At 37.2% G+C, this 27,101-nt stretch overlaps 1 protein-coding gene across 6 annotated transcripts in view; it reads right to left on the bottom strand.

Moving 5' to 3' along the window:
• LOC132632655 (serine/threonine-protein kinase ATM) overlaps positions 1–27,018 on the bottom strand; it is a 59,393-nt gene extending 32,375 nt beyond the window's left edge. For 2 of the 6 annotated variants that reach the window (XM_060348671.1, XM_060348674.1), the window contains exons 1-42: positions 26,723–27,005; positions 26,407–26,518; positions 25,970–26,113; positions 24,451–24,612; positions 24,151–24,346; positions 23,876–24,032; positions 23,651–23,790; positions 22,794–22,881; positions 22,389–22,492; positions 21,573–21,671; positions 21,307–21,363; positions 20,999–21,083; positions 20,111–20,185; positions 19,446–19,487; positions 19,245–19,315; positions 18,346–18,394; positions 17,274–17,345; positions 16,402–16,536; positions 16,212–16,301; positions 15,946–16,133; positions 15,174–15,774; positions 15,010–15,081; positions 14,752–14,913; positions 13,464–13,589; positions 13,203–13,330; positions 10,746–10,902; positions 10,634–10,680; positions 10,499–10,562; positions 10,275–10,349; positions 10,073–10,192; positions 9,668–9,853; positions 9,285–9,406; positions 9,128–9,197; positions 8,881–9,008; positions 8,233–8,374; positions 8,009–8,149; positions 7,803–7,901; positions 7,661–7,707; positions 2,265–2,457; positions 1,943–2,131; positions 607–678; positions 230–299 (exon numbers count right to left, since the gene is read on the bottom strand). In XM_060348671.1, the coding sequence (XP_060204654.1) occupies positions 230–299; positions 607–678; positions 1,943–2,131; positions 2,265–2,457; positions 7,661–7,707; positions 7,803–7,901; positions 8,009–8,149; positions 8,233–8,374; positions 8,881–9,008; positions 9,128–9,197; positions 9,285–9,406; positions 9,668–9,853; positions 10,073–10,192; positions 10,275–10,349; positions 10,499–10,562; positions 10,634–10,680; positions 10,746–10,902; positions 13,203–13,330; positions 13,464–13,589; positions 14,752–14,913; positions 15,010–15,081; positions 15,174–15,774; positions 15,946–16,133; positions 16,212–16,301; positions 16,402–16,536; positions 17,274–17,345; positions 18,346–18,394; positions 19,245–19,315; positions 19,446–19,487; positions 20,111–20,185; positions 20,999–21,083; positions 21,307–21,363; positions 21,573–21,671; positions 22,389–22,492; positions 22,794–22,881; positions 23,651–23,790; positions 23,876–24,032; positions 24,151–24,346; positions 24,451–24,612; positions 25,970–26,113; positions 26,407–26,518; positions 26,723–26,800 (5,155 nt within the window). In that variant the 5' untranslated portion in view covers positions 26,801–27,005. Of the gene's footprint in view, positions 1–229; positions 300–606; positions 679–1,942; positions 2,132–2,264; positions 2,458–7,660; positions 7,708–7,802; positions 7,902–8,008; positions 8,150–8,232; positions 8,375–8,880; positions 9,009–9,127; positions 9,198–9,284; positions 9,407–9,667; positions 9,854–10,072; positions 10,193–10,274; positions 10,350–10,498; positions 10,563–10,633; positions 10,681–10,745; positions 10,903–13,202; positions 13,331–13,463; positions 13,590–14,751; positions 14,914–15,009; positions 15,082–15,173; positions 15,775–15,945; positions 16,134–16,211; positions 16,302–16,401; positions 16,537–17,273; positions 17,346–18,345; positions 18,395–19,244; positions 19,316–19,445; positions 19,488–19,619; positions 20,040–20,110; positions 20,186–20,998; positions 21,084–21,306; positions 21,364–21,572; positions 21,672–22,388; positions 22,493–22,793; positions 22,882–23,650; positions 23,791–23,875; positions 24,033–24,150; positions 24,347–24,450; positions 24,613–25,969; positions 26,114–26,406; positions 26,519–26,722 lie in introns of those variants that run through there. The other 4 variants (XM_060348675.1, XM_060348670.1, XM_060348673.1 and 1 more) reach the window with 4 other exon arrangements.
• Between the last annotated feature and the right edge of the window lie 83 nt (positions 27,019–27,101).

Genomic DNA, 27,101 nt, shown 5'->3' with positions numbered 1-27,101 from the left:
AGTGTCTATACTCAAGGATGGGAATGCTTGAATAACGGTCACTTCCCAGGCAAAAGAGGACCTAGTAGAAATAAAAACAAAAGCAATTTCACAACTTTTAGAGGAGCAAGGGAAAGCGTTTTTTCTCTCATTATTCAACATACAATAACATTCAGTGCAAGCAAAAGAAAGCACGAGCCCTATAGGATAGCAAGCATAAATTAAACTTAATGACTGAACTGAATCCTACCGTTAAGCTTCCTTTCTAGATCTGCCAGGAGTTTCTGAACCAGGTTAACATTGACACCCTTGGAATGAACCTACAAACACACCAAGAGCAGCTTAACTGCCAATATTGGGAAACAAAAAAGTAATTCCGGAAAACCCCGGTCTTATCAAACTGTTTGAACATTTTTTGACACAATCATATAACTAATATTGTTGAATGTCAAGCAAGATAAAAGGCATATAATTATATCCAAGGTACATTCCAAGAAAAAAGGCCGCTGACTTAAAAGATTTGATACTTTAAAATGTTCCATGCAACTTCTGCAGACATTAGGTTAGAATTAATCAGATATATGGTTTAACTAACAGCAAGGATTACAACAGAAGATTTTCAGTTACCTCAATAAGGGATCTCTGATAAGAATCAAATGATAGCAAAGCCCTCTGACCATTTTCAGTTGAAAGTATCCCCTGCTTGAACAGACTAGCTTTAGAGAACAACACAATTACTTATCTTTTGAGCTTTATCCTCACAAAACCATGACTATTAGAGAAACCATTCAGTTGACGCACAGAATAATTGGGAATGACACAAAAGGAACAACCACTGAAAGAATGAAAGTGAGAAGATGTAGACACAGGTGTTACAATATGTGAGCTCCCAAGATCAAATGGCTAAGAATGTAGTAAAACTGAATCTTTAATTAAGCGCCTTTAATGTTTTAATTAATCAAATACACTTAGCTCTTGGTACTCTACGAAGACTGCATCAGGCATCTTCACACTCAGATAGGGTTAAAAATGCACCAATTTTAAGAACTCAAAACTGATTTGCACCACATGAAGCTGGGTTTCACTCATGAATGTGAAAACAGCAATAAGAGTTCCAAGATCCTCATGAATGACCTCGGTTTTATTAGAAATGGAAAGGGCCATTATCAAAAATGAATACACAGTGTAAAATTTACAAGACCAACACTTGAAATATGTATTTCAAAGGTTTCAAGGGGTATGCAACATTAGAGTATCGACCTGAAATTAACATCTCAAACATGGACAAAGTTAATCTCCTAACAAAGATGATGGGACATAAGCACAACTGGATACTGGACATATATCTAATGAAGACTAAGGAATCATAAGAAGGATCTAAGGAACTTGTCCTTGGAGGGCAATGAACATCATGAAATAGTCATAAGATCCCTCCAATGACACAGATATTCTGTTCACTAACTTCACTTGGACAGACTCACCTAGTTCAAGCATTAATACATCAGTTAAAAGTGTAGCTTCAGGACACAGGAGATAACCATATAGCATTTATCCGACCAGTGGAGGAGCGCTGAAAATAGATAACCTAACACCTTATCTAACCCTCAGTAATCATTTCGAATCTTTTCTTTTCCTTTTGATCATCCATTCTCTTTCATCCGAGCATTCCTTTTTTTCTCTTCCTTTTTTTTTTTTTTTTTTTTTTTTGGTTCCCAAGTCGGGAGGCAGGGTGGTTTGATTGGTTGGTTTGGTTGGTTAGCACGTAAGTTCAGGTCACCAGATATGAAGCCTAAGAACCTCCCTAGTGACCAGCCTTATTAACAAGTACAACATAGACTAGCGATGCTGATCCAATATTCATGCATTATGAGATCTTATGAAATAACAGTGCCGGATGGAAATATGGGGTTTGGCAGAGATCTGCTTGAAATAATATTACACAATTTATCATAGGTTGACTCACCCGCAAAGCTTGAGATGCTATGTCAATTATCTTAACAGAGTCATCCATCAAATATTTCTTTAAAAGTCTCATAATTGCCACCAAAAGTTCATCTGATATGCCCGTACCAAGGTGGAAGTTATGATCATGTACAGATTTAGACTCAATAGGAAGATGGAACACAACACCATGGGGATCGCCAATACCAACCTGCACTTGCAGATAAGAAAGCAGACGGCTGAGATACATGAAGAGAAAAAAAAAAAAAAAATAGACAGCCAAGATAAATGAAATTAACAGCAAAAGGAACAACTCAATAGCATAGAAATACTAAAAATAATACCCGAGATAAAAAATCAGAGACCAGCAAGCCAAAATTGCCAGCACCACTCAAACTACATGTCTGCACCAGGTTCCAGACTGTATGGACAATTTTGTGGTCAGAATCCAGATATGCATCTTCAAAAATGTTTTCCTCATTCTTTTGTGATGGGTATGCTTCATGTTCAAACAATTTCTTGTGCAATGCTTTTAGACTGCCACAAAAGGAGAAGACCTTTAACTGCTTAAGTCACTTGCAACAGAGAAAAATAGATACCGTTGGAAAAAATATCAAGCAGATTGGTACACTCATCTATGACTTCAGCCTAGTTGTAAGGATAGTAAATTAGAAATACTGAGAAACGGACATTAAACTGCACCAGAATGAATGCTCAAAGAACTATCAACTTGACCAGAAATATTCAATATAACATTTGGCTGAAAATGTGCCCTATAAATCAATTAGATAACTGCAAGCAAAATCAATCAGAGAAAGCAAACTACAACAGGATAGAAATTATTATCCACCCAACTTCACAGAAAGATGCCACTCACATTGGCAGCCCGGTGCACTAAGCTCCCGCAATGCGCGGGGTCCGGGGAAGGGCCGGACCACAAGGGTCAATTGTAGTCCGATCCTTCCCCGGACCCCGCGCACAGCGGGAGCTTAGTGCACCGGGCTGCCAATGTGAGTGGCATCTTTCTGTGAAGTTGGAAGATGCCACTCACATTACCCTCCAAAATCAGCTTTCCTAATTTCCTTCTAATATTTATTTGAAGCCTCTTGTACCCATTAAAAGATTGCACCTCGAGATGGTGAGGCCATAATTCAAATTTCAAAATAAAGCATATGCAAAAATCATATGGAAATAGATTTGATTCCCATGACATTGTAATCAAATAAATGCTCGTACATTTGAACTTAAGTCATGAAAAAAAAAAAAAAAAAGAGCCTACACCAAAATATGGTTCACACTTCTCAATAAGAGCTTAAGTTGTTAGAGAGAACACTTCTATTCACTTAATTATGTCTTCAACCACGCACCTTCACATGTGGAACTGATTCTTTTTCATGGGCCAAAACACATGGAAATTCTTTTTTTATAATGGGTGGCAGTGAGACTTCAACCTAAGACCTCTGCCTCCTCCGATGCAATGTCTAATTTTATGACAATCTCAACTAAAAATTTAAGCTATTAGAGAGAACACTTTTATCACTTAATGACTTTTAAAGATTAAATCCACCAAGAGCGTAATATATAAACAGATTAAATCCTAGTTTATGTGGTGACTTGCCCCCTCTAAGTCAAGGGAAATAATTTCGCACTGCCATTTTTTAATAAGGGAAATAATTTTATTGGAAAAGAGCCTAATTTGCCCTTGAACTGTCGTTTTTGTACAATAATACCCTCCATCCACCTATCGAGCCAAAAATGCCCCCGCCGTCAACCTTTTGGCTCTAAAATACCCTTATTTTTAACGGCGCCCACTAAAATCAATATTAACGAATTTATTTATTACGTGGCGCGATTCTATTGGCTAATTTTATAATGATCCTAATTAATTTTTTAATGACATGATCCAAATTAATTAAAACCCCAACCCAAACCCGGATCCAACTAAGAGTCATACCCGCCCGCCTAAAAGCTCCATTTAACTAAGGAAAACACCCTCAATTCTTATGGATTCACAACAGACCCATTTGGGTATTCTTCAAGCTTTTTCAAACCCTCAAGTGGTGATTATAATTTTCCTTTAATGCATCCCCAAATTAGTAAGTAAATCTAAACCTATGTACAACAAATGATTTCCCAAATGATTTTAACAATGGGTAACCTACAAACTTTAGTTCTCAAATTTTGAATCGAGATCTGAAATCCTTCAGCTTCAAAAATGGAGTTTTAATGGTTTCCTTCAAATTTTTCTTCCATCTTATTCAGCAAAACAACAACTAAATCAAATTAGGTCAAACCAAAACGACCTCAAAGATGGTTATACTCAAAGATTCAGCAACTTACAACTTTAAACAGAACCCCAAACAGACTCGAAATCCTTGAGCCTCCAAATCAGTAGATAAATTTGATTTTAGTAAACGTGCGATTTTGAGCTTAAATCTGATTGGTGGTGTACTTTAAACTTAGAACTCATAGTAAGAGAGCTGAATATTGATAAGAAAAAAAAAATATGGTTTTAAAATCTGTTGAACACTATTGAAGCTCGGATGAACCTCTAATGGAGATTTTGAATTTCGATCTATAACTTGTTGCTCATTTTGAAGTGGGTGATTCAGATTATTGTTCTTAGCATCATTGTGAAGTTGTATTTTAATTTTGGAGTGCTTTGAAGCTGGATTAAGGTGGATCGGATCGATTTTGAAGTTGAGTTCAACGAAGAAGATGATGAACATTTTGAAGACCAAATACAACAACAACATACCCAGTGAAATCCCACAATGTGGGGTCTGGGAAGGGTAGTGTGTACACAGACCTTACCTCTACCTTGGAAGATAGAGAGTCTGTTTCCGAAAGACCCTCGGCTCAAGAGAAAACTTGATAAAAAGGTTAGATAAAAACAAATAGATCAAAGCAGTTTGAAAATGAAAATAAGGAAAGCGAAAAAGCCATTATAAAGCAAGCATGAAAAAGAGGCAGTAAATACATAAGGTAAAAAGCATGATATAGCATGATGAAAAGGCAGTAACTACAGTCGATATACAAATGGACTAATTGCAGTCCAAGAAATAACAGAATGTAACAGAAGTCAAAGGTCAAGAAAATAACACTACGACTCCCACTATGGGCCTACTAAGTAGTGCAGCGCACGGCTACCTACTAACCTTTTACCCTAATCCGTGACCTTCATAGCCTCCTATCGAAGGTCAGGTCCTCAGTAAGTTGTACCTTCGCCATGTCCTGCTAATCACCTCCCCCCAATACTTCTTCGGCCTACCCCTCCCTCTCCTGAAACCGTCCATAGCCAACCTCTCACACCTCCGGACTGGACATCCATGCATCTCCTCTATACATGACCAACCCATCTCAGCCTCGTTTCCTACATCTTATCATCCACCGAGGCCACTCCCACTTTGTCCCAAATATCTTCATTCTAATCCTATCTCTCCTAGTATGCCCGCACATCCATCACAACATCCTCATTTTCGCAACTTTAATCTTCTGAACATGAGAGTTCTTGACTGGCCAACACTCCGCTCCATACAACATAGTTGGTCTAACCACCGCTCAATAGAACTTGCCTTTAAGTTTTGGAGGCACCTTCTTGTCACACAACACTCCGGATGCTAGCCTCCATTTCATCCACCCTGCCCCGATACAGTGTGTGACGTCATCATCAATCTCGCCAGTCCCTTGGTTAATAGACCCAAGACACTTGAAAAGTAACATGTGAAGGGCTTTTGTAAAATTACTAGTCTTATAAAAATGAAGGGACTCACATGCAAAGAAGCTGAAGAAAGCAATTTACTGGGTTAAACGATACCACAAAGAATTAAAAAACAATCACAAAGTAATTGTTTTCCAGTTAAAGTGATGTCTTTTGTAGTATAAGAAAAAATCAAATACCAATATATTCAATGAAGTTGCTAGTCAAAATTGATCCGCTTTTGCCTTTAGGAAACGATAAGCAGATGAAAAGCTGAAGCTAAAATATTTAGGCTACCTCACGGGTTGATAATTGACCCATTGAGCAGCCCAAACTGACCCGCCTAAAAGATGGGTCAGCTTGGGTTATGACCCAAATTGACCCGTTTAGAAAATAAAATTGACCCAACCCGTCAGGTCGGGCGGATTACACATTTATGGGTCAAATTTGCCACCTCGTAATAGAACATGGCTAGCCATTGAATTTCAACCGGTGTTTCTGTCGTGGGAGGTGGAAGGGCAAGGGTTTAGTTAGGAGGGGGAGAGGAAAAGGAGGTGGGTGGGAAGAAGAGTGGCTGCAAAACGTGGACATAGGTTGCCGGAAGTACTGTAACAGACTGGGCAAAGAAAGCAACATGAAACTACTGTAGATTACTGAACCGAGTTGGAGGGATAGGAAGAACTGAGTTCGCTAATCATAATGGTTTGAAACAACAGGAAACAAAAGAGCCGACTGACTTTTTTTTTTTTTTTGGGATAAGGTAAATAATTTTATTGACAATTAGGGGAAAACCCCGTACACAAGCCGTATACCAAAAGAGCCGACCGACTCTCAACTCACAGAAAGAGGAGACCAGTCGGAACCTTCTTGTCCTGGCGCCAAAAATTGAGCGAAATTTGAAGTAGACAAGCAGCCCCCAAGGCTCGGAACTGAGTCGTGATCCATATGCAAGTCCCCCACTTTGGTTGTGGTGGGTGGGCGGGTGTGTGTGTGTTTGGGGGGGGGGGGGGGGGAGCTGGGCTCACAGAAGGCTGGATCTGGAGACCCAACAGCGGTCGATGGCTGCTTTTCCCCCTAAACCATTAATAAAATTATTTACCTTATCACGGAAAACATTCGCACCTTCCTGGTCTTAAAACCAATCAATCAAAACCACAGTTATCAAATCAAAGTTTTAAAGAATACAGTTATCAAACCGAACTTCTAAGGGGTAAAAGGTACTCTGCAAGGGGATAAGAGTTTAAATGGAGAAACATGGTTTGTGAGGATTCATACAGCCGACCCCCACTTGTTTGAGATCGAGACATACTTATTGTTGTTGTGTGTGAGAGAGAGAGGGGGGGGGGGGGGGGGGGGGGAGCAGGAGGCAGTATGTGGATGTAGGTGTTGCCTATTGGAATTTCACATCGTTTGTGGGATGGGAACACAGACTCCTTATATGGTCTTGGGCAATCCCCTACTCGTGAGCTAGCTTTTGGGGTTGAGTTAGGTCCAAGGTCCGTTTCTTTATCATGATATCAAAGCCAGACCCGTCCCAATTCATGTTTTCGATGTTGGGTCCCCACTCTTATACTGTGTAGGCTCCAGATGTCCAGTCCTGGGCATGCGGGGAGGTGTTGGAATCCCACATTGTTTGGGAGATGGGAAAACGGACTCCTTATATGGTTTTGGGCATGTTGAAGTCTGATACCATGTTGAAGTCTATGACCATCTCATCTAAAGGCTTAAGTTTTTAGAGACAACACACTTTTAAATACTTAATTACATTCACAACACACTGAAAGCACATTGAAACTTTTATCAACAGTATAGATACATCAATATGCCCCATTGAGTTCACTTTATTACTTCTAATTTAAAACTAAGTTCTTTATTAGCAAGCGATCGATGCTCTATTCACCTACTTAGACGTGCAGAAAAAAAAAAAGAATACAGAACTCAAACTTAGTCCACATAACCAAGTCCTGTTTAAAAGGATCGCAATTGATGAGACAAGCAAGGAAATTATATGAAAAGTAGAGGCTGTAAAAGAAAAATTACCTCCAGAGAAGTAATCTTGGAGGAAGGTAGCGAGATCGTTTCCCTAACTGAACAGCCAAATTTGGTAAATGAAACTAAGCATTATGAATAACAAAATCAAAGGTCATCAGACTGGTCATTGAAGTTCCGAGTGGCTACTTACGATTAACAAGTGCTCCATAGGCGAGTAATTTTGGCATAGTTCCTCATGAAACATCCGTATATCATGAAATAAGTCGAGGTTAGGGAAGGGCTCTAGTTCCTGAAGTAACACACAGTAATTAGTACGGCCAATGAGTATTGCACGGGCTATTCAGGCACTATGATGGTCCAAACTTTACAGGTAATAAGAATACCATAAATGCATACTTTAATGTACTCATGTAGAGACGGGTCAGAGTCCAAGGTAAGTTGGCGGAGCAGTGACAGAACTTCAGATGATGTGGCGGCTGACAGTTTGGAACTAGACTCAGAAGGAATGCAACACACTACCAACTTGGAGATTAAGAACTGTACGGATGAAATGGCAAAAGGTTAAAAAAGGTGTAAATAATCTAGATAAATAGCAGAATAAGAGCCTCAGTGACATCAACCTGAAGCTGTTCTCCTAGGACAATAGTGGTTCCTTCCAATTGCTTGATTTTGAAAATTTTTAGCAATGAAGAAATCATTCGGCAACACTGGTCCAGCAAAGCTTCAAGGTCCAAGCATTGACCAATCAAGTTGAGGAGATAACTGGAAAAACAATAATGTTAGATGCGAAATCCTCTAAGCATGGAATAAATTTTTTATAAAAATCAAGCAAACGTAGCACTACCTATGCAATGCAGGGAAGCACACAACTATAACATACAAATACCACCTCGGATCAGCCATGTGTTGTAAATAAAATTGAGGACAAACAAAAGCTCAGACAATTTCACTCAGTCCATAATGAAAATGCATCGTATTTTAATTCAAAGTACGAAACAAGTTTAAGTTTGGATAGATTCCTAACATTAACGATCCATATGTCTCAATTAAACAAACAGCTCTACCGAACAAAACATAAGAAGAAAACGGGGAACTCCATAATCAAGATTTGAAATTCCAGTCTAACACCAAGAAATAAAAGGCTATTGCATTTCTCAGATGACCGTCTCAGCTTGTTCACAGCTTACAAGAGAAAGGGACACGAATTTGTCCTCACCATGAAACACTGTCCCCCTAAGCAGAGGCGTAATCCACCAATTTAAACTTACCTGGCAGTACTAGGAACTGCAACTCGATGCCCTAATACATCAATAAGCACTTCAATCCCAGCAAGCCTATCAGATTTGTGCCTGAAATGACCAGCTGCAGCAACTTTGTAATGCATCTCTATTATAAACTGCATAGCAATATGAAATATTTAGAAACTGCCCACCAGTAGTTATTAGGTAAGACTTAATAGTCAAAAAAAAAGTTCGCATAAGAAATATATATATATATATAAAGTGCAAGCAGTACCGTAAATACTCGATCAGGTCGGAAGATGTTAATCTTGTCAACAAGGCCAAAACATTTACAAGAGTCATCTCTGCAAGAAGGCAGTAAAAGAAAATTTAGAGAAAACATGCCAACAACAACATAAGATTAAAAAAATGACCGAGAGAAGAGACTGCACATCTCCAAGAATCCATCCACAACGGTCATAATTGCACGTGCAATTGTCTCCTTGGAGAATAAAGGAAGAACAGGGTCTGCAGCTGTTGAAGCAAGAGAGAAAATAGTATTGACGATTGAAACCTGCATAAACATATGGTGGAATTATTTAGAAAAAACTTGGGAAAGAAGATTGATTTTTTCGGTGAAAGAGAAAGACTCCTTATGAGCCACTGCTATATAGATAAAAAGATATTATGCCGAACTTATGCAGTCAGAAGTGAGGTTCATGTGAGCAAGTCTCTACACAAGAAGATAAATTCCAGCAACTTCCTCGTAGTACAGACCTCATTTCAGATAAATCATGGTAATGTCAAATCGAATGTATGTTAAGGAGATCTATACCATGTGTGTCTTTATAAGCTTGTCTCTTTCAATTTCAGATATTTTGGCAACATCCAGAATTGAACTTTCAAGTATAACTGATCCCTTCTCCCAACCAACCTTCTTACTGCAATGTAACGCAATACAAACAGAGAAAATATCCACAAAGTGTTTCTTAATCATTTCAGCAAGAGGCTCACAAGTAACCTGCGAAAGATGAAAATATAGAAATTTCAGGTATGGAACAGAACAGTAACTAAAAGCTGAGAATATTCGACAGAGGAAGCATTTAACTTTTAGCGTAAGCACCATGAGGAAGCATGTAACTTTTAGCGTAAGCACCATACAAATATTTGAGAAATCATACAAGTATATCACTAACTTAAAATTTGTAGCTGAATGAAAAATGACTAAAGAAACTCCAACCTTCGCAATCCAATTCATGTTAGAGATGTCACCATGCAAGATTAAAGATGGAAGAAGCCAACGGCAGCAGGACTGAATGAAATTGATAGGCTCTACATTGAAGACAAACAGATCTCTTGCCTGGCGTGACATATAATTAATATGTCAGCTATTCAGGTCACAACAGATTGTTGATATGGTTTAGAAAGAACCCACACATTACCTCGAGAAGAGCAGCTAAACTTACACCAGTAGCAACCCAACTAAAGAGGATTGACGCCATAAATTCTTCCATATACTGCAAACAGTCAAGATTGTGCCAGAGAGAAAAATGATTTAAAGACAAAGCAAGTTGACAATCTCACACTTCTTGATCAGGTATTATAAGGCGGATTGCCTACGCACTTTAACCAACATAGGCAAAGACTATCAGAGATTTATTCATACCTTTGACCTAGAAGTATACTTTAACTCCCTTGATAGATTATCAAGGGCAGCAATAACAAGTTTCCTGAAAAGATGATGATATAAGAAACAAGTGATCTCCCAGGAAAGCATGACCAAGTAATGACAATTGATTACCTCAAACAAGGGTTAATTGCAGCAATAGCACATACCATAAAAACAGCCTGCAAAACAACAAATTAGACAGATATAATTTGGTTAATTCAAGAAAAAACAGCCTCGAGAATACCTCCAATTCAATCTTTTCACTGTGCAGCGCAAGGTGAGCCAGGGTTACAATTGTTGTTTCTAATATGGTACGAGGCTGAGGACCAGCAGCTAAAACCTCCTTCGCCATCACCAGTTTCTCTCTGGAGCAAGTCACAAGCTTTGTGCCAAAATTTGAACTGGACAGAAAAATTTCAGGTGCATAATTGAAATGCTAAACTTTCAAGAACTTAAATGCTAACAGAAGAGGAAAAAAGATCAACAATTGTAAAAAGACAATGGTATAAAGAAAATATAAACCTAAAAACTGAAACGTTGTAAAAGAGGTAGTGGATGTTTTCGTGGTAAATGCTCACAATGCAACTCCAAAGACCAGATTATTAGAGGCAAAATAGGATGAAAGATGTTGGGAAGGGAAATTGCTGAAAGTAAATTAGAATGATCAAGAATTACCAGTATGCTAATGAAACAGAAAAAAAAAAAAAAAAAAAAAAAAAAAAAAAAAAAAGGGTCCTCCACTGCTTCTCTAGTACCCTTTTCATTCATTGAATTGCTCATTCTTCTTCCGGTTTTCACAAATTTCAGACCACAATATCACCTCCAGAGCACTTGTTAAAGACATAAAATAGTGCGTAAGGGTTTCCAGAAAGGAATTTATTGGGCTTGGGCAACTCCACACATTGTCTTAAAGTTTTCAACTGGATGCTCATATTCTTTTACATGATATCAGAGTCAAACTTCTGTATACCCATTTTTCTACTAGTAAGGCCATCATTACAACTCTTCTCTCTCTAGGCATCACTCTCAACTCAACCCTGAATCACTAACTTTGCATCAAGCCCACTTCTAAGTGTTACTATCTCAACTCCAAACCCCCTCTTCAGCCTCTTGACTGTTCTTTACACCAGTCCTACCCACAAGTTTACTGAACTCTCTTAAAAATTACACTCAACATTGCAACAACATACCCAGTGTGTAAACCCTACAACCAAGTCGGATGACGTTAAATTAGGGTAACAATGACCAAAATTGACCCATATTTTTATATCCTACAAAAAATGACCCAGCACTCTCTCGGTTAGGGTTCCCATCTCGGCCCGAAACTCCTTGGAAAGCATCGGCGGAGAGCTTTTTAACAGCGACGAGATGCCGGAGTTGAGCTTCGCTTTGTACACCATCCCGAAACTTCCATCGCCCATGATGAGTTCTAGAAAGATATCTAGGGTCACGTCGGCTAGTTCCTTCATGGAGATCCGACTTAGAGACGGGTCAAATGTCTGCATTTTCAGTTATTGTGATGGAAGACAGCTCCGTATTGGCGGTGGCAGAGATGAAGTTACCGGCGGTGGGGAAGTCGCCGGAGGTGGAGAAACTGGTAGGTGCAGGGGTAGTGAGTGAATAATAGTATATAATATTGTATAATAGTGTATATGGGTGTATACACCCCTCTTATACACTATTACACATTTTTATACACCTATATACATAATGTATCTGTCTTGTATAAAAGGACAATTCTTATTCAAAGCCAGTTCAGATTTATGTTTATACCCACTCATACAATATTATATAATTGTGTATAAATGTGTATAAGTGCGTATTTTCGTGTATCATATTGTATAATAATATCTTTTAGTGTATATACCTACACAATATATGCTTTCATACACCTATATACATAATGTACCTGTCTTTTGTATAAAAGTGTTTTTGGGCTATATTTTTGCAATGTAAGTCGGCGAATTCTACATTTCTGAAATTTCCCCATTGTCTTAAAGTTTTCAATTGGATGCTCATATTCTTCTATATGATATCAAAGTCAAACTTTTGTAAACCCATTTTTCTACTAGTAAGGCCATTATTACAACTCTTCTCTCTCTAGGCATCACTCTCAACTCAACACTGAATCACTAAATTTGCGTCAAGCCCACTTCTAAGTGTACCATCTTGACTCCAAACCCCCTCTTCAGCCTATTGACTGTTCTTTACACCAGTAACTGAACTCTCTTAAAAATTACACTCAACATTGTAAGAACAACACCAACATACCCAGTGTGTAATCCCTACAACCAAGTCGGGTGGTGTTAAAATATATAACATCTAGAATTACTTGTGTCAGAAATTTCCAATGAGTTTATAAGGTCTTGGGCTACTCCACCTATTTGATTAAAGTTTTGGGTTGGATCTATGACCCTTTCACAACACTTACAATTGAAAGAAAGTGCAACTTCAACTTCTATACATGGATATTCCGTGTTTTTTCGGTTAAAAAAAGTGTAACTTCAACTTCTAAATATGCATATTCAACTTTTGAGTAAATTTCAAAGAATTCTACGTAAAAATATGATTAACTGTGTGATGATCATGCTATTTCACTTTGGATTTATTAGGATAATTATCTCTGGCCAAGCAGTTAGTTTTGACAGACTTAAAAAGGTAATAATGCACCAAAAAGCAAAAGAAAAACTAAGCATCGTACCATATGTCCTGGAACAGTTCAAAATGACCATCCCAGGTTTGGAAAAGCACACCAACCCGTTGAGCAAAGCATAACCTAACTCGATAATCAGGATCACGAAGCATCAGCAACAGCTTCTCAATCATAGACTGTTCAAATTTGAAGCAGGTGTCATGAAAGAGAATGATGTTTTTGTCGATCAGAAATCCAAAAGAAACCAGATAAAAAGGAAAAGTGATCTCGTTCCAATCTTTCTTTATCAAAAATTTTAGAAGGTGATACCTGACCAATTTGAGGATCCACTAAAATGAAATTGCAAATGCAATCAATAAGCTTAGTCCGGCCAACCCAATCAAAGAGGTCGTTGTCTGCAATTTTGTTCACCAGGTCTCCAAGAGAAATCAAGCCCTACAACCGCATTTCACAGGACATGCAAATTGGGAAAGTTGTGTTAAGAACAAGAAAAGAGATTCTTTTGTTCAAGAAAGGAGAGAAATGCAACCAACATTAAGGAAACAGCTTTCCTCCCGATTGAAAAAGAATTATACTAAGACTATACATGAGTAAGGAGTTAAGCTGCATCACAGATCTAGTGATGTTGGTGGAAAATATATAACCCTTGGACCATAAAAGAGCAAATATTTCAGAAGAACAAAAAAAATATATATATTAAAATAACAACAGCATTTTGTCAGGAGGAAGTTTTGGCAGGTTATCTTTGATAGATATTCCTCCACTTCATGCTGACCAATGTTTAAATTGCATTGACTAGAGCACTATCCTTCAGCTTTTTCTTTTACTGGACTGGGATTTTCTTTTCTTCTACTTTTATGCTCCCGTGCCCGATTATACTTTTGAATCAATAATTGAGACCCAATTCCAGACAGAGCTTAAAATAGAGGAAGCCCTTCGTTCGGACAGGGTTCCAGAGGATTCCATTCTCGATAAACCAGATTAGGGGGTATAAATTGCAGTGAGAATCCTGACACAAATATACTCTATAATGATTTAATAGGAATACATATCGCTCCAATTTTATCGGATGTCCCATAAGGGAGAGATTTAATGGGAAATGATTAGTAAGATGTATCAAGTAAGCTTCTCTCAACAAAATCCTGGTTCAGCAACACAGAAATTTGTTAAAGCTTTAAGTTTATCAAGTCAGTAACTAACTATAAAAATCTTAGGGAACTTAAAAGCAATTTAACCGTGTAACAGCAGAGCTAGTTCCAGAATCCTTGTTGTGACCGATTGTAAGTTTGTGAACTATTTGCTAAAGATGTCCATCTTCCTATAAAAGATACCCGGATTGACTATTTCACTTTATCCTGTGGACTCGATACGAAGTACACGATTATTCAGATTGGAGTTCTGACATACTATACAATCTGAAAAAGCCTTAAGACGATAAAAGCTTACAACGGGATAAGCACTACCAGTGTACACTGCAGGAAAGAACTCTAAGAACCATGTTATATAAATGGAACTTCCTTTCGAGTACATAGCTTGGTTTAACTAGAACTACATTTAGCAATTAGCACCATGTAGTACGCAGATAAACCAATTATACCTCTTCAGACAATTTTTCCCATGACAGAGTCCTCTTTTTGTACTTAGCAGCACCATCACAGGATAAAAGACTCTCCAACAAACTGCAGATGGCAGCTAGCACATTCAGAGACTGGGCCTTAAGATTTGCCTGTATGTCTAGGAAATCATTTAAGGATGTAACCTGTAGAGAGAAGAAGAATTAAGTAATTATCAGAGTTTACAAAGCATTAATAACTTCTAGTAACAAAGACAAAGTAACATCAGAGGACCACATTACCAAGTTTAAGAACTTTCTGCTAGAAGACCAATGAGGATGTTGACAAAGACCGTGTATGATTAATTGCAGGACCTAATAAAAAATAAGAAGTCAGCAAAATATTCAACAAATGCAGTATCATCAAGAAACAATTCCAGAACAGATGGCTCCAATAGGATTATTACCCTTGGATCACTTTCTTTCTCCATGAACGCAAACATGACATCCCATGTATGAAATGGTAAAGCTGAAAAGAATTTTGTGATGATCGATATGACTTCCATTCTCTGATTTAGAGATGAAGCCAATATATTGGCAGTAGCTTTTCCCCCAATGTTCACAGCATCAGTATCCTTAGAACCAGTGTTCACATCCAACTCCATGTCCATGATCATACTAGTACGGCTATTTACTGGACGAGAATCTTGACTAGAAATAGAAGCAGAAGAGTCAAGGTCGCCCCTATTTGAATGAATATTACTGCCACAACTTAATGATCCTTCATACAGTTTAGCAAGAACGTTCAGAAGCCTCTCCACAGATTGAATTACTGCAGCTAGTACATCTATGCTGTTGTCAGTTTGCATTTCCTTAAACAATGGGGAGCATAGAAAACTTTCAAAGGACACATGAATGGTGCCAATTGCGTCAAATATTGACCTTGAACCCAACAAAGCACAAACTAGGTCGTCATAACTCTTCTCTAAGATAGAAGAAGCTCGATCCAACAACTTCGACACGTATTGACTCAGAGCGGCAAGGCAACGCACAGTTTCTTCTCCTATCCTAAGAGTGAACAGCACATGAAGTGTAACACAAACAAAGGGATTAATGAAGGCATTCCATTGCAAGCAGGAGATGAAACTTAAAAGCAGAGGGCAAAAAAAGCATGCCAATGATATACCAGTATGGAAATCAATGTATTCACAGATGAACATTAAATCGAAAAGGACAGACCTCGTACTATATGAACAATACATGAAGTTCGATAAAATAGCACAGAGGAAGATGACATCAGATAGAAGCATCCTTTCGTGTTCTTCATCTTTAATAATTTCAAGAATGTGATTTTCGACTTCGTGACAAAGTGGATCTCTGATCTGTCGGGGAAGACGTATACTTTGGCAACGAGGTGATTGAATGTCCTGAAACAAGTTAAAAGTCGATTAAGATGAAGTACTTTGACCACAAAGAGAAGAAAACACGATAAAAAAGTGTAACACCTCCAGATCAGATTCCTGGCCAATCTTTGCAAGAACTTCAACAGAGCATTCATAAAGGTCATGCACACTTTCATGTGTGTGATCTTCGACCTATAACAATAAGTATTTCAACATCTTAGTCAACTTAACAATATTCATGAGAACCAGTATAGGTTTTAGCATAAAGTTATCTCAAAACAACAATATATACCTTCACGTCATTCACTGTTTCAGGAACATAGTGTGATGGGGAAAGTCCTTTATCCAATGGAGTACCACCAGTACAGAGAGCATAAACAGCTGTTGGCAATATAGCAACCAGCTGTTTATTCAACATTGAACATTCCTACATGAGAAACCACCACACCTCAATTAAACAAAATACCTTATGCTTTTGCAAAGAACATGCAACATCATTGTGCAATAATTTCTTGAGACTCTTAGAGCAATATCTTGATGGCCCGTTGATTTTCAATGAGTGGATTGACTTCAGATTGGAAGGAGAGGATCCTGGAATTTCAAGTACACTTGATTTTGAGGGAGCATATTACCATTTTAACTAGGGCTTTCTGGAGTTTATTATGAGAAAGAAGGGTTTTGTTGCCAAGTGGACAGCATGATAAATTTTTGCATGTTTTCAGTCAGGTTCTAGGGATTAATAAATGGCTCTCCAACCGAATTCCTTAACAATAAAGAGGGTTAAGCGCAGGGATATCTAGTTTTACCCATGTTTTTTCTCTGTTTTGGGCAAGAGGACAGGGCTGTCGAAGGAGGTTGCAAGAACCCAAGTGAAAAGCAACAGAGTATGGGCAAAAGAGAGATCAGAGAGGGATACCCATTTGGCTCCAAGAATTCAGGCAGCAGAAGGTTATCTCAAAAGCAGTGAATCCCCTCAGAGAGAGAAGTGCCATAAGATCTCAACCTTTCTATTTGTATAGATGATTAGTTGTCTTTTCTAGAAACTGGAGAACAATATTTTTATATAGGTTCCTTACCATTGGTATACTACTTGTAAACATCAATAAATTATTACTATATCCAAAAAAATTGATAATCACATACAACAGTATATCATAAACAAACCTTCCAGAAAGGAAAAGCCAAAACAGCTCTCAAAAGATTTTGCCTCAAATATAAAGTGTCTCTAAGATCACCCTGCATAAAAAGGAGAAAATAAGATAATATTTTAAAAGTCGGAAATAAAAGAAGATGCATAAGCAAGTTACTTTCCAAATACATCACCAAAGCACAATAAAGCAGAACTATACAAACCACCGACCATGGAAAAAGATCAGTAAAAATTGTCAGAATGTTAAAAGTTGGAGTTAGAGAAAAAGGAAAGCTGCTATTCCATCTTTACTAGTTTCATCATGGCTGTTATCATTTTGTTAGCCTAAAATGAGAGACTTCAAGGATAAGCTTATCATTTTGTTAGCCTAAAATGAGAGACTTCAAGGATAAGCAAAATTTGGTATAGCATATAACAAGTCATCTTTCACAATTAGTATTAAAAGGTTTCTGCAGATATATCAAACTCTTGATTTGTTTTTGTTTTTTGATAAGGAACATATAAATCAAACTTTTGTCATCTATTCTTTCCCATTAGATGGTTCATCTTTTGGAAGTTTCATCTGCAAATGTAGTTTTACCTTGTATAAAACCCTTCGTGCTAACTTATCAAAAGTAGAATTAAAATCCTCGGTGCTAAAGTATCAGAAATTATAAAATCCTTGGCGCTGATACAATAAATAGACTAATTTGTTTTTAGATGTTGACTTTTCAAAAAAGAAGCCATCATCGTATAACTTTTTAGAGAATATAAAACTAGTAAAGATGGAATAGCAGCTTTCCTTTTTCTCTAAATCAGTGAGGAGACAACTCTTAGATGCACTTTGAAGAGTGGATAAAGAAAGGAATGTCCACCATCAAAACATTTAAGAAATGCCAGTAATCCAGAAACTAAAAGATATATCTGCAGAGTTAAAACATCATCTTAGTGCATCCACCAAAAGAGCAAGATGAATAATCTCAAGAATTGTGTTTACCAACATGCTTTTATCAAACGCTTTGGATGTAGTTCTTTCCCAACCCTTGTTGGAAAACCATAAAGGAATATAAAGCAAAATCAGAATGAACTTATTAAAGGAGTACTTACTTGGTAGCCTTTCCTGGAAAAGTAACATGAAATGAAGCACAAAACAGATCTGAAGATCAAAGAGGAAAGATGAGGAGATATCAAAACCAGTGCAGATCTAAAAGTGTAACAAGTAAAATATTTCAAGTAAGAAGTTTCGTAAGTGATCAAACTACTTAAAACACATATCATAGAATAATCATATAATCTCTGAGGGTGGGATATGTTTAGGTGGTTTGGCACTTCATGGGCAATGCCAAAAACTGTGAAAGAGCTGATGTTCAGTTGGAAGAGCCGGAGAAGGAGGAGAAAACGAAGGGCTTGGAGTGTGTTTCCTCTTGCGTTAATGTGGGTTGTCTGGAGAGAGAGAAATAGGAGAGCTTTTGAAGGAGTAGAGTCGAGTTTCTCTCAGTTGGGTAGTAGTTTCCGATCCCTTATTTTCCTTTGGTGTAAACAGAAAGTTCCCTGTTATATAGATGATTGGGTGGAGTTCGTAGAGAATCATATTTTTGTAGATTCTTTACTTTTTGGTATACCCCTGTTATATGGCCAGTTTGGCCATGTTTATGAATGAAAATACGTTTACTTAATCAAAAAAAAAAAATCTCAGAGGACATAAAAGAAGAGAGACTAGTCTATTGAATACTAAGAATGAATAACTTTTTTTTGACAATGTAAAAAAATTATTAAAAAAGAATGGGCAGAGCCCGTATACACATACAAGAGGTATACCAAAAAGGAAAAAATCTACAAAAAGTGATGGTTTTCTACGAAAGACACCCAATCTTCTATACAACAAGGAACCTCATTGGTGCACCAAAACGAAATAATGAATGTCAAGAAAAAGAAATAATAAATCCTCTATACAACAGGCTCATATACTAATTCACATGTAATTATGAAAAGCAAAAAATACTTACATTGACGGCACGCGTTTAACTAATCGAAGATCCCACAGGTCCTGGGGCACAAGATATGCATTCGCTGTATCCTAAAAGAAACAATGACGCAAAGACATTAACGTACTGATAAAGCTACTTACTACAAGAGGAAGAACTCCGAAAAATTTCCAGCAGAAATAAGTCAATAAAATATCAAGTCTGCAAAAGAATAGTGCTCACAGTGAGTATTAAGTTTCTAAGTAGCATTAATGCAGCATCCACCTGCACATACACGGAAACAAGAAAGTAAACAAGTAGCCTAATAACTTGTCTTACACTTATTTCTATTCCCAAGAAAAAACTGCTTGCAGTCAAATTAAAAATCAGATATAGTTTTAACAGAAAACATTTTACTTGCTTGTTTTTCTCCCACCAGTTGTTCAGACTGAAGATCTGTTGAAGCCAGTCTGTTCTGATACCTGTTATTTGCATCACTTTTCCTTTCTTTTTTCTCTTGTTGAGAACTTGCATCCAAATGCCCGGGTGGCAGCAGTTCAATTTTTCTTAAACGAAACTTTGAAGGGTTCATTAACGAAACACATGTTCATAATTAAAGTACTTTTGGATAGAAATGTCGCATAAGGTTACGTCATCAAAACAATTAAGTTCCGCAAATGAGATGCATATCAGGCTGAACCAAAAAATTTTGACCTCCATCATAGTTATGATTTCATACTCTTTTTTGAGAAGCTTTTAGTGAGGGGAGAGGTTGTGATTCCATATCAATATATTTGAGTAAAGATGACTTGGTAAAGTGAGCCACGCTACTTCTATTATATAACACCTCGATACTAGATAAAGAAACAGGATTCCATCTTCAGAAGATCCATAAAGTCACAACTTACAACTGCTGTAAAAGTACTGAATGTCGGCAGACCACCAATGACACAGTTCCATATCATACGCCAACCTGTTTCAACCTACAAATATAGTCAAGACCTAAATTTAGCGACCACATTCGAAAGACCTTGTCGTCATAAGTTGTTAGTAAATATATACCTACAATCTTGAATGTTATAATACTCATAAGTTGTTAGTAAATATATAAACTTAAGTTATAATACATATAACTTAAAATATATATATATATATATATATATATACATACACACATTTGGAATATATACATAACATATATAAATATACTTAAGTTAAAAATATACTTGAAAATAAAAAGTATACTATCTATATTACATATACTACACTTATAATATACAATCTTCAGTTTCTTAATACTTATAACCATAGGTATATATAAAACTTATATATATATATATATACAAACTAATAAACTATAGTGTTAATTTATGTGTAAAATCCGGATTCAAGCAAAAAAATTTAAAAAAATATATTTTACACTGTGGAGCACCGGTGCTCCACAGTTTAATAATTTATTTAAAAAAATAACAATAATAATAATATAGCCGTTGAACCGGCTAACCGGTTTTTTGAAATCAAACTGGTTACGGGTTGTAAAAACCCAACCGGCTAACCGGCCCCGGTTAATCGGTAACCGTTGGCCATAGACGGTTTTTTACCTGGCAACCGGCCGGTTGGGCAAGTAGGTTCCAGGCCGGTTCAACCCGTTTGACAGGTTTAACTGTAGGGCAACAAAAAATTCTCCATACTTAACAGCAAAAGACCAAACAGGTCTATGAAATTACTTGCACAAGAGAACATCAAAGTGTCAAAACTTGAATATGTCAACATATTTGGAAAGAAAAGAGTATTACCCCATTCACTGTGGATGACAACTCCGAAGATGTTTGCAGTGCTGGAACAGGAAACAGCAGCATCAAAGAAAGTCCTTGAAGACTCCTAGATAGGTTGAGAGTAGAGTTGAGAAGAAAATGTGAAAAATGAAATAAATTACTCCTAAATATTAGCATTCTAGTGCAGAATCTATGGAGCAGTATCATCAAAGTTAGAAATCACCAACTGTAAATGGAAGTAACACAATATAGTAGAAGACTAGTCAGTGCCACATGTCCAGTGCAATGCAATAAAGCTAATATATCGACTAACATCAGGCAGAACACACCTCAATGTCCACAGGAGACCTCCATAACTATGTTCCATGTTTGCATCATTTATTATCCTGAAAAGAAAACAAAGATTGCCAGAGCCGCAGTTTAAACTGACTCATCTATGGGATTGAAAAGCAAAGAGCTCTAAAATTATTACAGGAGTTAGCCACGACAATATTACTAAATGCCTTACAGGACACTAGATCCATTAGGTACAACACACATAACCCCCCAAAAAAAAAAAATTCAAAGCATCTGCAACATGGACCCAAAAACTAACCTCTCAAAACTTGCACATATACCTTCAAACCAATAGATCATCAGATCCTTCTTTATGCGACCATAATAATTGTGGATGAGGTAACAGAAAGCTGCATGCCTGTTGCCCAAACATTACGAGAAATAACTTTACAAATTTAAGGAATGTCTCAAGAATTAAGTTGATCGTGCTACCAATAAATTGCATACATATTTATAGCGAACAGGTCAATTGGAATATCCATGACCTCAAAAGTTGATGCTACCAGACATGTCTGAATGCATTCTTTGGGCAGTGCTCAACAGTGTACAAAATAGCAAGGGCATAACAAGAATAATAAGCTTCCTTCCCCCTATCAATGTGAAGACTCTTTCAACAATTGTACTTTTCTTCTCTCTACCCACCACCTCAGCATGAGAGGAGAATGACACAGACCAGAAACAAAGTTATGGAAATTATGAAGTATTCGAGAGGCTTTCTCCAAAAATATCTTGAGGAAATAGCAGAATAGATGTCAGATAATGCATAGACATAAATAAATAAATAAATAATGCATATAAACAACAGATAAAAGAGGAAAAATCATAAGGTATGTTTTACTAACAAACTTGTCTCATTAAATGCTCTTCCGTAACTGATATGACGAATCATGGAACAAAGAATTAACTTTCTACTTTGATTATTAAACTATCAATAGACCACAAAACCTCATGTAGCAATTACAGGAAGGTCTCCTTCCAAGTACTACACTTGCAAAGTTGCAATACCGATACTTTATGTCACTCACTATATAGATAGCTAGAGGCAAAGACTAGGAAAGCACACAAGAGAACATACCACGGCCACTTTCCCCTTGAGAGTCTTTCCCTTATCTGGACTACAACATGCTCCCTTCTAAGTCGTTTCTCAGATGATGAAGCTATAGGTGTGCTGACACATGCCTGATAATCATAATCACAAAGTTAGTAGGCCATCCTATTTACCTCGACTGCTTACAGTTGTTAAGAATTGATAATGATATAGATTCCTGTTTAAGTTAACAAAAAAAATGTGCAGATCCACAAGCGCAGAATCTGATATAGAGATATCAACCTTGCAAAAATCTATGATAATGCCAGTATTATAGAAGCACCAAGAGATATCTGACTCAATTTCACAAGAAATAAGATTGAGAGAACAGTTAAAAGTGAGTGTCATTATTGATCACAATATTGAAACAAAAATAAATTAACGAACAACTACCCGGCAAAAGACAAGTGCTGCAAGCTCCATAAGACCACACTGAGAGCTTGTCAAGCTTCCACATTTGTCATCCCTGGTTGTGTCTTTCCTGTACAGAAGGGCACATCATCAAGACAACAAGAAGAAAATCATAAGATCTGATAATTTAACAAATTCAAATATGGCAACTTGTCACAATGTAAATTTATGGAGCCGAGCTGAGTTATCGGTATTCAACTCAGCAATTATCGTCTGAACCCAAGATGCCATGACGAGCAAGCTCATAACTCAAATAGAAGTTCATCTATGAGGTCCTTCAGAATAAGAGGTAATCATAATATCAAAGCAAAGGAGCTCATTCTTCATATTAGAAAAATTGAACAAAAATCAGACATCAAAAATGAATAAAGACGAGAAACAAATGATCATAATGAGTTGGTGAGTTTGCAGATTCAGATCGGTTGGTGGATTTGCAGAAACAGATTTCAGATGGAAATAATAGCAAAAGAAAAAAGAACTTGAGAGCTTCATAAAAAGAAAAAGAACTTGAGAGCTGAAGATGAAATGCACTCTAGCTTTTGATTATCACTTCACCGTTATTGAGATGGCCTCAGATTTGGGAACGTTTGAAGATTTGAAGGAATCTCGGAATGGAGGACCATTAGATGAGTGCTAAGACAAGAATGTGGAGATTGGACAGAAGAAGGTGAGCTATGAACATTTGGGGGGGTACAACTTTTTGTCCATGAATATTTGAAAACCCACCAAGCATGTTTACCGATCATCTATGACACCAAAAATAGATTGATGACCTCAAGTTGAGCTTTCTACACAGGCAGCTTGGTACAGTTACACTACACATTTGGAACAGTACTAACCAGGGTAAATTGATGGTGCAACTGCTTATTTGATCTAATTCCTTCCCTAGTACATCCTGAAGTTGTTCTAGTAAAGAGCTCCCATCAGCAAGATCTCTCGTCAAATTTAGTTGTAGCTTCGCATAAAGAACAAGTGAATCCTATAAAAGAAGAGGTGGGCATTAGAAATCCATGTCCGATGCATAGGTATAGGCATGAAGTACTGCATCTCATAAAATTGTAAACCTTTAAGCCACGATCATGAGTTGTCAACCAACATCGGAAGACAAAATGCTGCAGAGCATCATGAATTTCGAGAGATTTAGAACCCAAATTTGGGCCATCCTTCAGCAAATATATGTTAATGCACTCGATTAGCTTGCGTGAAATTTTCCCTTCATCCCTAAACCACAATAAGTAAAGAGATAAGTGGAATGTGAACCAAAAAAAAAAACTAAGGCCAGCAGTGGGCAAAAATAGAGGAAAAGAACAAAAGGCATGAGGACCTGAATATTTCTCACCTTACATAAGAAAAAATTCCAATAAAACCCTTGACAATATCCTCTTGAAGGGTATCAGGAAAATCTCCAGGGGGATTTTCAAGAAGAGAATGAAGTGTCGTGATGCAGCGAAAGACCTCCTCCCTTGGATTTATTTGCCCATCACTTTTTTCCTTTAAACTTGTTTCTACCTTTTCTATGTATAGAAGCACCAAACCTGCAGATTATCACGAAAACTGTAATTAAGAGAGAAATTGGAATATCAGATTATAGGCACCTCTATCTTGAACCAGAAAAACTAAAAGATACTTGCTTACTTACAACAGTAAACCCGCTTCCTCATGTGAAAACGGTAAGATCTCACTGCCAAAAGATGCCGTAAAATAGTTCCATACTCGGATTGAAAACTAGGAGTATCCTTTAAGACATCCCAGACATGATTGAAAAGCAATTTTGCCACAGGTAGAAGAGGCATATCTTTGCCTGCCAGACATAACAAACATATGAAACAATTTCATCATTTTGGTGTATGAATAATACCACAAAAGGTATGTTTTTTGCTTGGTTAGTGGTTGTGCAATTCTGGTGGTTGAAAACTTGAGAAAGAAGACGATTACATATGTTAGTTGCCGCTTCATGTGTAAACAGTCAGGAGACGACGTGAATCATATCTTACTACATTGTCAGGTAGCTTCACAACTGAAGTGGGAGCTTTGAAGATGGTCGAGGATAAAATGGACCATATCGGATACTATGACGGATGCACTATTTAGCTGGGCCTTCAGAGGACGAATGAGAAGGCGTTGGGCGTGAATAGGACAGGATGTAGGGAGAGAAATAGGAGAGCTTTTGAAAGGAAAGAGCTTGATCATTATACATTTGAGGAATAGCCTCCAGCTTTTAATGTCATTTTGGTGCACGCATGAGGTTCGTATTTGTACAGAAAATTGGGAATCTTTTCTTAGGTAATCATACCTTTTAACAGATTCCCTACTTTTTCTTGTCTACCTCTTGTATACAGAAGCTTACCCTTTTTCAATATAATTACACTTTACTTGAAAAAACTTAACATCACAAGACAATATTGACCTTTCATCTTAACAGTAAAAAAGCATATAGAACAAACTCCTCTAGGTTCCACCAAGTCTACGTTGAAGGAATGGTAGTTTGAGATTTTAGGTTCATGCAACTTCAAAGATTCCATTGTGATATGAAACTTTCCACAGTGCAATCTTATTTTGCTGGCATACATGCAAGGATGTGGGTGAGTTACCTTCCAAAGTTAACAAAATGAACAAAGAGCTTGAGTGCCACCAAAAGTAACCAAAGACAAGCATGAACGTTTATCAAAGAGAATGCGGTGCACACATTGCAATATTCTAATACTCATAACACTTACCGAGAAACTATCTATTCTAATAGTTACACCAGTGCACACATGTCTGGGATAGTTAGAGACGAGAAGATAGTGGTTTCTCATGCTTATTACTCATGCCTTGAAAATTCAGAGACATGAACTAACAGTTTGAGCTGTTGGGGTGGCTGGGGCAGAAGGCAGACTAATCTATGTGTTGCTTCATTTCTTTATTCGAGTTTATATCGGCAGACAAATACAATCTATGTGGAAAATGCAGTTCCCATTTGAAAATCTCTCCACGGGAACAAAGCAAACACATATATTCTGTGTATTCACTTTCACAAGAAATAAAACAGAAACAACCTTCAAGTTACCGGTTATAAAATAAAAAAAATAAAAAAACAGAAACAGCCTAAAGATTCTACAGAGACTAGCAGGCAGAATTGACAATGAGAACAAATATATAATTATAGTACATAGTACCTGAAAATTTAGCATCTTCTGCTCGTTGGACAACAGTCCGAAGAGTTTTTGCAAAATTCAACTTTGGCAAACGCTTTTTGCTCCCAGATATCTCCAGGGACACACATTTAGTAAGCAATGTAACAAGAAACGGCCATGTCTCCGCTGCATAAAATTAAGGGAAAATTACAGCCAAATACCATTCAGCCATCTAGTTTACAAAATATGTACATAGTGTATATGTAGGGTATAGTTTATATTAACTATACATATAATATACATACCTATACACTACCTATACAGCCGAAGTTTATAAGTAGTGTATATTCCAGCCATGTTTGGTAAACTAGATGGCCAAAGGGTATATTTATGTAAGTTTCCCTCTAATTAAAACACCCTCTCAAATATATGTATCAAGTACCCGTACATAGCAAAGAACATGTTAAATTTATACTCACAATGAGGAATTTCACCTGGTTTAAGCTTCGCGGTCTTCTCTCCAATGTATCTACAGAACTCAACAGACCTTTGGCCTTCTTCTAACCACGCATTTAACAACTTAATCCCTTCCTGTTTTGACAAAAAAAAAAATCAAAACCAATTAGTCAATTTAATAACGTTGTTCACTCATATTCAGATTCTTTAGTCAATTTTCAAGTCAAAATTACTTCAGCTTTAGTGCTTGAATTCAGTTGTTTAATTCGATTTCTTGAACGTTAAATTCCGAAAAAATCTATACAAATAGATAAAAAATAAATATTAAGTGTGTTATACTTCTCGCGATTTTGCTTTATCTGATGAGAGTTTGGTGACGATGTCCTGAATATCTCTGGACGTCACAATATTAGCCATATCAGTGATCGTATTCGTCTATAGTGATAATAACACCATTCCAGGAACAAAGAAAGAAAACTAGGGTTTTATCGCCAATTTTATTGAGGGATTGATGAAGAAACAGTAGGCGGGAAGAGAAGGAAGTTGAAGTAGAGAGAATGAGGCAAGTGGTGAGTGAGAGGAGCGGAATATAACCTGAGATTCTAAAAAGGCCGTTTTAATAGACGGGTCGACGCCAAACCCGTGTTTTCTGGAATTTAGTCTCGCTCTTTGTCGTATCGTGTTTTGATTGATAGAGAGAAAATAGAACTTTTAATGC

The sequence above is a fragment of the Lycium barbarum genome, chromosome 3, assembly GCF_019175385.1.
Source record: "Lycium barbarum isolate Lr01 chromosome 3, ASM1917538v2, whole genome shotgun sequence".
Classification (NCBI taxonomy): Eukaryota; Viridiplantae; Streptophyta; class Magnoliopsida; order Solanales; family Solanaceae; genus Lycium; species Lycium barbarum.
This window is presented reverse-complemented; position numbering and strand designations above follow the sequence as displayed.